We start from the raw sequence: 10,119 nt of genomic DNA on the forward strand, positions 1-10,119 counted from the left end.
CACATATATATATATATATATATATATATATATATATATATATATATATATCATCTACAATATGTCATTGTATATAATATTTTTTGTACCGTAATTTTACTTTCTTTCAAATTTACCACATCATATACACTCAAAATATGAACTTTCTATCAACTTCAATTCCATTCTCTTCTCTCTCCCTCCCACTAATTTCTACCCAACTAAACAAATGGTAAGATATTTCTCATTACTCTGGTGTGAACAAATTGTCTAGAGTGAGCCAAAACTCTAACTTCATATTAAAATATCCTTAAAACATCAAATTATTTATGTATAAACCAATTAGACGAGTTACATTGATTAAAAAAAATCGATAAACTAACTATAATCGAAAATGATCAATAAATTAAATTAAGTAGTCAATACATATAAAGTAATGTAAAAGGAATTAATTAACTTGTAATTTTCCCAACACACATAAGCTTAAGATACATAATACTAAATAATAATACGAGCTTAGTTATGTGGTGTTTGACTAATGCTTAATTTAATTTAAAACACTTGTTCTACACTCCCAAGTAACTTGGACGTTTCCATTATTTAGAGAATAAACAACGAGTTAGGCCCACATAGAAATATTGAGTGCAATACATAGGATCATGTCTGAGATAGAATAGATTTTGTGAATGGTTTTATATGGCTAGTTTTTATGCATGTAGCTTTAATAAGAATATATGCCAATTTGTATGGTTAGTCGATTTCAGCGTGATTTAGACCCTTAAGTTATTGAAAAGCTAACAGAATATTTTAATTGATTTGAAAATGATTTCGCAAGTGTATGTTTACGTTCACGGCTCCTTAAATCAATATGGTATCGGAATTCATAAATTGGAATGAATTAATTTTGTCAAAAGAGTCTGAGAAACATAATTAATTATGTGTTATCTAAAAATATCTTGAGGCAGCGTAAACGTTAAATTACATTTAAAAGTTAAAACCTTACTGAAAAGCAGAAAAGTAAATTGTCAAGTAGGAGCACATAATAAATATTGTTAAAGTGAATAATTTTAGTTGAAAGAATGATAGTTTTATGACAATTATATGAAAAATAATAAAATAAATTAATGATAGTGTATTCACATCATACACGGTCAATTAATTAAAATTAAAGATTTGTATAATTTTTAAGATAGTTATTACAAAAAGTAAAAAAAAAATTAAAAATTATAATTAAACCGATATAAAAATGATATAAGAATCGTAGTATTGTTGTAATATATAGAAGCTAAGGCAGAAGAAATAAATTGTGGATGAGAGAATCTAAGAAGAGAGCGGAAGGGAAAGGTAATACCGACAGAAAGGGATGCGTGGTAGAGACTAGAGAAGAGAGGAGGTTGAGTTGCCGTACAAATTAATCTGGTATGAGTGAGTGAAATTCATCTGTTCCCCTAAGGGGGAATAATAGTAATAGATTATGGGTTGGGTTGGGTGAGGTGTAGCCAATGAATGAGTGACATATAACTATATATATATTTATTGAAAGAAAAGGAAAATAAAAAAGAGTTAATTAATAATTAATATGGTGAAAGTAAAAGAAAGGTTGAGTCTGGTTTACGGCAAATGTGGGAGGCATTACTATAAAAGAAGGCACACTGCATTCTTCTCCATACCCTTTTGCTTTCTTTATCCAATAATAATAATAATAACTCCCTTTGTGCTCTGATCTGATATCTAATATCTAATGTAATGAATGAACTCCCCACGAGTGCGAGTGGCTCCGATTGAGTAAATTATATATAAATAGAGAAGAAGTAGGTGTGTAGGATGGAGAAGGTGCTTAGATTGCCTCCGGGGTTCCGTTTCCACCCGACGGATGAGGAACTTGTGGTCCAATACTTGAAGCGTAAGGTCTTCTCCTGCCCTTTGCCAGCCTCCATCATTCCAGAGGTTGATGTTTGCAAGTCTGATCCTTGGGATTTGCCTGGTTTGAATTCATCACTTCACACTCTTTTCTTTTCTTTATTTTTGTAATTTACTAATAATACATATATACACCTATACCTTAGGTGAGTTGGAACAAGAGAGGTACTTCTTCAGCACCAAAGAGGCCAAATATCCCAACGGGAATCGCTCCAACAGAGCCACCAATTCAGGTTATTGGAAGGCAACTGGGTTGGACAAGCAAATTGTAACCAACCAAGTTGTGGGGATGAAGAAGACGCTTGTTTTCTACAGAGGCAAGCCACCTCATGGCTCCAGAACTGATTGGATCATGCATGAATATCGCCTCCTCAACATCAACAATTCCTCCCCCTCCTCTAAGGTCTGTCAGGACTCACGACTCATGAAACAATATTTCATCTCTACTTATTTCCCTTATTACTAATACTAATACAATCTTTTTCTCTTTCTATAGAGCCCTTTGGAAAATTGGGTTCTATGTAGGATATTTTTGAAGAGGAGAAGTGGTGCTAAAAGCCTTGATAACATCCGCAAGGTGAAGAACTCAAAGCTTGTTTTCTATGACTTCCTCGCACAGAACAAGACCGATTCCTCCTCCTCCAGTGGAATTACAGAGCTTTCAGATCATGAACACGAAGAGAGTAGTAGCTCCAACACCTTCCCTTACTTTAGAACAAAACAATCTTGATTTCCCTTTATGTATTGTGCTCTAATGTAATTATCCACCGGCATTAAGGCTAGTCATGTTTTTCATTCAAATGCAAATGCTACTCCTTTCGTTTCACACCAAAAATAAAACTAAAATAACACCATAATCTCCACTACAATGCCAATGCCATCAGGAAAACAGTATACAGGGTTAATTCAATTTTTTAATTTAACCTCTACATAATTGTATTTGTAATCAGACTAATTTTTTGCAAACTTCATATTCATTTATGACCCAGACTTCCATCAAGTACGGTGCGTATCTTATCCATATCTCCTTTCTAATTCTTAACAAGTCCGCTTGTTCATTTTTTCAATTTTCCAAACCACCAATATTGACTTTATTTTACATATGATGATAATTGCTTATCACACTTCCCACTAACTTTTATTTTTCATGTCTACATATATACGGAATAACATTTCGCAATATTAAAAATTCAAAACTGACGCAATCACTTTTAATTGTGGAGCTTTCTCTGTAACTCCCTCCGCTAGTGTTTTAACGCATCTAATTTGAACCATAGAAAACATGAAAGCTACATTTCTCTCTATTTTACCTTACGCATACAACAATGTCGTACAGGAGCCAGCTTGGAGTTGACTAAGCCTTGCACACTACAACTCAAACCAACTGATCCAATTTGCACTTTTTAGAAAAATTATGCAACTTGCAGATTAAACTAACACAAAATTATCATCATCTCCAATTAACAAATGTAGTTTGTCTCTCAATCATTATATGTATTGATAAAAATTTAATAAAATTAACTGTATAAAACACCATTTAGTCAGACCGAAAACAAATTAGCCAGCAGGACATACAAACCCTGCCAAATGCCAGAGGCCTCATAAATAAAGCTTGATTAAAACACAATTGTATTGAGAAAAATATTTTCTGTACAGTGTAAAACATTTTTCTCATATAATTATAAATTATTATATGTAGTAAATTTGTCAATTTTTATAATAATTATCTTAAAATTACATTCAATCATATTTTTTTATTAATTAAAATCGTATTCTTTTTAGTGCGTAGAATTTAAACTTAATGATATTTTCACTCTTTTTTCACAACATTTCAAAGATGAACTCAAAAAGTATCGTATAAAAATAATATGAATAACTAAAGCAAGATATTTACAATATATATGTATAGATGTAAGTATTGGACTTTTCCAAAGTAAGTAAAGGTTTGTGGTGTAATTTAATTTGGTTTAAATTATAGACAAAATTAACACTAGAATAGTTGCGCAAAGTGCAAGACCATTAAATTAAGGCAAGAGTCCTGGGCCACGTTTAAGTTTTATTAATTATTATTATTGTTGTTATTGTTCGACAGTAAAAGTTTTTGGCAATTAAAGATGGAAAGTTATTTGTTAAAGAAATAAATAAATAAATAATTGGTAATAGTATTTGAAAAGCCACTAATAATTATATCATTTATATATATATATATATATATATATATATATATATATATATATATATATATATATTCCTATTGGTCTTCTCAAATGTAAATGTTAAATACATCAATGAAAATGTAATTACCAATTGATGTTTTCAAAATTATATTGGATACTTTATTCTTTCTCGGTATAATTATTATATTTTCATTTCAAATGCTCTTAACTATCCCATTATTTTATCTCTTTTTCTCTGTATTTTCATATTCTTTTGAAAATTTGAAGTGAATTATTAAAGTGAATAATTGATATAAAATTTTTGCGATAGATAACATCAACACACAATTCTTTTTGTTTTCAGGTCCTACCATTTCATCACTTTTTTTCTTATTTGTTTTGCAACTTTTTATTTCTTGTTTGTTGTTTATTTATATCCAAATACTTTTTAGAATTAAGTAAAAGAAAATGTCAAATAGAAAGGTATTCTCTATATCTATATATAAGTAAAAAATACTTTAAAAAAATTTAACTCAAGTATATAAATTTCAACCAAGTAAAATTTATTTATTGTTCTTAATCCAAAAATACTTCTAAAATTAAGAATGTTTTAGTTAATGTAACGTATATATAATACAAAATCTTGAAAATTAAATACATTTAACTAGCTTCCTTAATCTGTGTGAAATTAAAAAAAAATGTTTACTAATATATAGAAAGTAAGAATTTGGTTTTAATTTTTTGTTTAATATACATAATCATGAGTTTAATATCATATGAGTTAACGGTTTAATTAATTAAATTTATATTATACAAAAAAATTAATATTTTAGCACTCATTGCACAAGCTAAATATTTATTGTATGTAGCTAAAATTTATAATAAATTATATATGTAAATAAATGTTTGAATATATAAATTATATTTAAAATTTGTATAAATAGATACTTTTAAATATATAAATTATATTTTAAATTTTTAAATTTATAATTTATATTGTAGTATAGTATTATTTTTATTTATTGATAAGCTATTTTTAATTATTAAAATTTAATTCATAAAAAATTATGATAAATAAAAATTAAATTAGATAAAATATTTTAAAAAAATCTCTGAAATCTCTCTTGTCGAAGAAAAGTTCCTAAAAAAATGTTCTTATACAAAATAAATATTCGTGTTTAATAGATAAAGATTGATTATTGAAATAATTATAATTAATATCTTATATTTTTTTTAAAGAAATCAGACTTTCTTATTCAAAATATTTGTATTACAGCAAATATATATTCAAAAGACTAGAAAAAATATCAAAAGATAAATATTCAAAACATAAATATCCAAAAGATTAATATCTATAAAAAAAATACAATATTAATTACGATTATTTGAATAATTCAATATTAATATTTTAATTAATTATTTTAATAATTACAATTATCATTATCACTATTATGACTATCACCACCACCTTCAATGTCATTGCCTTAGTGCCACCGTCAACAATTTGAAATGATCAACAATCTTTTCTTGTTAATCAAAATTTTTAAGGAGATACAAAATTATAAATTGATTTCTTTAAATAAAAAATGAGATTCATTATTTTACAAGTGCTAGTAAATTTTAATCATCGCACTACAAATTTTTTGTGCTCAAAAAGTTTAGATTAGCCACGTCTGCATGCAAGGCACGATTCCATATAAAATTAAAACTAATTACTAATACCCGTGTAAGATCACATAAAAGAATATAAAATATTGAAAAAAAATCCATTTCAAGCCCTAACAATAGGAAAGATGATTTAACTAACTGAATCGCGGAATAACATACTACAGTGTGTTATTGAAAAAGTTTAAAATATCTTACTAACATTCTTTCATTCATTAAACTGGACAGTTGACTCATAGTTCAGGTTAAGAATTTAATTTGTTGAATGAAATCATTGTCGCAATCAAAATTATAAACTAAGAGAAGAAATAGAAAAATACGGGGGCAAAATTGTAATTTGATCCGAAGTTTAAAAATAATTAATTGCCGACCGGAGTTTCTTGTGATGGTGGCTTAGAATGATCTAATAAGGTTGTTAGAGTTCTTCACGTCACCTTTTCTATTAAGTTTCATTTTCATGAAGAAAATAAAGGATGAGAGAGAGATGTATGAATCGGTGACTTAGAACAACACTTTTGTCAATCACGTGGGCAGCCTATCATGCTAGACCACACATGACCCACTTACTCCAAGCAAGCAAACTTGGTAGCTTCACCTGATTAGGTCAATCACATTAACAAGGTAATAGACGCTGCTCTTCCTTTTTATTATTATTTTTTTCCTTATAAAATTGCCTCACAAAAAAGGGAATATGTACATTCATCAATTTTGACCAGTTCCAAAGAAACAACTATTTCTTAACGTTGTTTGCATAGACGGTGTTTAGTTTGTAAATGGTTGCTTAGTAGCACTGCAACAAAGACTTGTCGTTTTTTCTAATTTCTTTCCACTCATGATATAAACGACTGAAATAAATCTAATTACATGGACCCCAATGCCCAAAAGAGTTCGAAGGCTTGAGCCTTCAGCGGTAACTTGAATTTCATCGACATTAATTCACCTCTACTGCAAGTTGACAGGCCATAATTAAGAGGTCCACAACAAAATTCTTACTCCTTCAGATTTGAGCATGAAGAAAAGCATTTGACGGACCTCGCTCCAATTCATATTTACTTTTACAATTTTCTAAAATAAAATTATTAATCTCCATCCTGAATGTACAACACAGTTTAAAATCTCAATGACCAGATATAAACCAAACATCCCATAATTTCCACAATCTCAAATTACAGGGATCATGATATGTTGGATTAACAAGGACTCATTTGACTAGATAGCTTGCACTTATCCAATAAGTTTTTATAAAATGAGTTTATTCACAAGTATAATTTAGAGCTTTACAAAACAAGTTCAATATATATATATATATATATATATATATGTGTGTGTGTGTGTGTGTGTGTGTGTGAGGAGGGATCCTTTTACTCCAGGAGTAAGTCTACCTAGACTTACTCTGTTCAATAACTCATGTTCTACATCAAATTTTAACGATCCAACCGTTTAATTTAAAGTTCTTAATGCATAGATCAAATTTGCAAATTTTTAGAAAATTTAAAAATCATTTAATACTTCGTTTCATTAATTCGAATCAATATATAAAATAATTTTATGATTATCAGTCAATTTGAATTAATGAAATGAAGTATCAAATGATTTTCAAATTTTCTAAAAATTTGCAGATTTGATTTATGCATTAAGTACTTTAAATTGAACGATGGGATCGTTAAAATTTGATGTAGAATGAGTTATTGAACGGATCCCTCCTATACATACATACATACATACATACATATATATATATATATATATATATATATATATTCGGGTTAACTTAGTGAAAATTATTGAAATAAGATTAAAAAAAATGTTTATAGGAAGGCTATAGGTTATTTTGATATGCTCAAAAAAAGCTCTTTCAAACAATCCCTAAATCAAGTTCAAAATCAAAGGAATTCACAAACCCTCATTATTGTCCAAGTATATGCAAAGATTCATGAAATAGGCAAGATAGATAGTAATGATGGAGTGACTATCTTCAAACATCACAGATGTTACTCATGCTTTTTATGTAGATTAAGCTCTAAAAGTAATCATGAAGTATCATGTTAGCGAGTTATGCACCAGAAAAGAAGAAAAGAAAAAAAAGCAAGGCAAAAGAAAAGAGTTAAAACAATAGCTAACTAAAGCAACCTGCAAGAGTTTGAGAAAAACTATTGGAGCAAAAACTAACTGAATTGGGGTGAGACTAATTTTATCGAACATGAAGGATGCCCTTAACTTGGCTACTCTTTGTGTTGAGCGTCATTGGCAGTGGCAGAAGAAGACGGTTCAGAACATGCCTTCAGGACAGCTTCATTCTGTGAATCCAAGAGACAGGCCATAACATTAGCCATTGACAATTCTTTTTATTTCTTTAGAAACAAATAAGACATGAAGAATGTATCAAAAAAATAAGACATGAAGAGTACATAGGCAATGACATGCATGAGGCAATTATATATGTTATGAACAAAACAATGCAGTTTTATTCATTATCGTAAACAAAAAAGTTAAAGCAAATATCAAATAGGTGATGGATGAGGAAGAAATGAACATTTTTACCTGCCAGACACGGAGGAGACGCTTCTTAGCATTGGCTTTACGCGTGGTGGTGAGCTTGATTCTCTTCCAAACGAGACCTCCAGAATCGTGCTTCTTCACAATCTCCATCACCCGTGTCCCACAAAACGCACCCCCCATCTGATTACAATTTCCAAACGCAATCAGATTCAATTCTTAATTAACAGAATCATCAGTTATCAAATCACTCTTACCCTTCCCTGCACCCTCAACAGGATTTTGGTTCTTACCGAGTAATTTTTATATTTTGAGCATTTATGAATCTACTGTAAATTATTTATCTCATTCATTTTATATACATAATCTTTGGTATAACAGTCATTTTGCTACCCCGCTGAAGCATTTTTCTGGTTGGCCAGACACCTCTATCCTAGATTGACAACTGTGATTATCAACACAGCCTCATAGGGAAGTCAACATTTTCCTTGTTGAATCAATCATGTGTTGAAAACTTCATAACCTGGGTATTATTATCACACTAACGATAAAACTCATACAATGCCATCTAATAATCTTCACGGGCAGCCAAATTTACATAACATTCATATACATAAATTAAATGGTGCATAAAACATTTAACACTTAACTCCACAGTCAGTTTAAGAAATAAAGGATGCCATCAAGATAAACTCTAACCTGCTTGGAGAAGTTAAAAGTCATAAACTTCATAACAGGCCTTAGACCAGGGTAAGCAGCGCCAACTCCAATCCCAGCAAACCCAGCCTGTATTATATTTCACAAAAAATATGATTTCAATCCAACAAGCGCAACCAAGTATCTATAAATCCAGTTCTTTAATTCTCTCCTACGATAATCAGTTAAATTTAATTCATAAAAGTTCATCTGTTAATCTTATTTTTAAGATGGAAAATACACAACCCATGTTATTGAAAATGCAATCAAACCCTGATATTCCCTAACCTGCACTTTAAATACAAGAAATATGAAGAACATCTGCGTATTCATTTTCCGTTAAAATCTAAATCAGAGAAATACCTCTTTGGCGGGGGAAGAGAAATGTCTGAATGCGGAGATGGCAGGGCGAATACTCTGCAAATAAAAAAGTTCGTCTTCAAATGAAATTGAAATGGAAATTGCGATGAGACACGGACAAATGTCGTACCTTGTGCCTTGTAACACCCCACATCTTGCTTCCTTGATCTTTAAACTAGACAGTCACAACAGCCGTAATCCATCAACAAATTTCATTTTTTTTAATTTAAAAAACTTAACTGGTCAACAACTCGCATGAGAGCAAAAATCTAGAGTGGATACAAAAACCCTAAAATTAAGAAGCACGAGAATTGAAAGAAAAAACTGGCAAAGGAAGAAGAATCCGTACCAGTAGCCGGATCAGATCGCCACTCGCTCAAAGAGATACACCAGTAGCTGGAACCAAACCCCCGAAAAACTCCTTCGCAATGGAATGCTGAAAGTTCTTCCGAAAATATTAATATAATTAATTATATTCTTATTATTGTTAATCTGGGTAGATTACCAATCATCCTAAATTTGGTGTTTTTAATTTTTTTTATGATATTCTCTCGTATTTTTAATACCTTTTATAAAAATTATGCACCATTTGTATTAAATTGTTTCCAATATAATCATTAAGATTAATTTAGTGATTAGACTATTTTTATAATATTTTATATCTTTACCAAAACAAATATTTTTCTAATTTATTTGATTTTTCTACTTGTTTTTTTGTGCATTTTACAATTTTTTCTTAATATTTTCTGATAACTTAATCCTAATAATTCTTTAATTTATTTTTGTTTTGTTTGTTTTAATTGCTAAACTTCATTAGTATATTTTAGTTTTTCTATTTCATTATCTA

General features: G+C 29.5%; 2 protein-coding genes across 2 annotated transcripts; one reads left to right on the forward strand and one right to left on the reverse strand.

The window, feature by feature from the left end:
• Positions 1-1,636: 1,636 nt before the first annotated feature.
• NAC083 (NAC domain containing protein 83) lies at positions 1,637-2,700 on the forward strand. The gene is made up of 3 exons (XM_020363518.3): positions 1,637-1,963; positions 2,046-2,302; positions 2,396-2,700. The coding sequence occupies exons 1-3, from the start codon at positions 1,804-1,806 to the stop codon at positions 2,627-2,629; spliced, it is 651 nt and encodes a 216-aa protein (XP_020219107.1). The 5' UTR covers positions 1,637-1,803; the 3' UTR covers positions 2,630-2,700.
• A 4,990-nt stretch (positions 2,701-7,690) lies between these two features.
• Positions 7,691-9,774, reverse strand: LOC109802484 (uncharacterized). The gene is made up of 6 exons (XM_020363872.3): positions 9,622-9,774; positions 9,403-9,447; positions 9,276-9,329; positions 8,916-9,002; positions 8,262-8,399; positions 7,691-8,017 (listed from the first exon to the last, which is right to left on the reverse strand). The coding sequence occupies exons 2-6, from the start codon at positions 9,424-9,426 to the stop codon at positions 7,943-7,945; spliced, it is 378 nt and encodes a 125-aa protein (XP_020219461.1). The 5' UTR covers positions 9,427-9,447; positions 9,622-9,774; the 3' UTR covers positions 7,691-7,942.
• Between the last annotated feature and the right edge of the window lie 345 nt (positions 9,775-10,119).

This window comes from Cajanus cajan, chromosome 4 (genome assembly GCF_000230855.2).
Source record: "Cajanus cajan strain Asha chromosome 4, NIPB_CcT2T_4, whole genome shotgun sequence".
NCBI classification, from domain to species: Eukaryota; Viridiplantae; Streptophyta; class Magnoliopsida; order Fabales; family Fabaceae; genus Cajanus; species Cajanus cajan.

Coding starts and splice junctions, on each gene's coding strand:
- NAC083 (XM_020363518.3), top strand. CDS start 1,804: ATGGAGAAGGTGCTTAGATTGCCTCCGGGGTTCCGTTTCCACCCGACG. Junction 1,964..2,045: donor TGATCCTTGGGATTTGCCTG/GTTTGAATTCAT, acceptor CCTATACCTTAG/GTGAGTTGGAACAAGAGAGG. Junction 2,303..2,395: donor ATTCCTCCCCCTCCTCTAAG/GTCTGTCAGGAC, acceptor CTCTTTCTATAG/AGCCCTTTGGAAAATTGGGT.
- LOC109802484 (XM_020363872.3), bottom strand. CDS start 9,426: ATGTGGGGTGTTACAAGGCACAAG. Junction 9,330..9,402: donor GGGGTGTTACAAGGCACAAG/GTACGACATTTG, acceptor TTTTATTTGCAG/AGTATTCGCCCTGCCATCTC. Junction 8,018..8,261: donor GTCTCCTCCGTGTCTGGCAG/GTAAAAATGTTC, acceptor TTGGATTCACAG/AATGAAGCTGTCCTGAAGGC.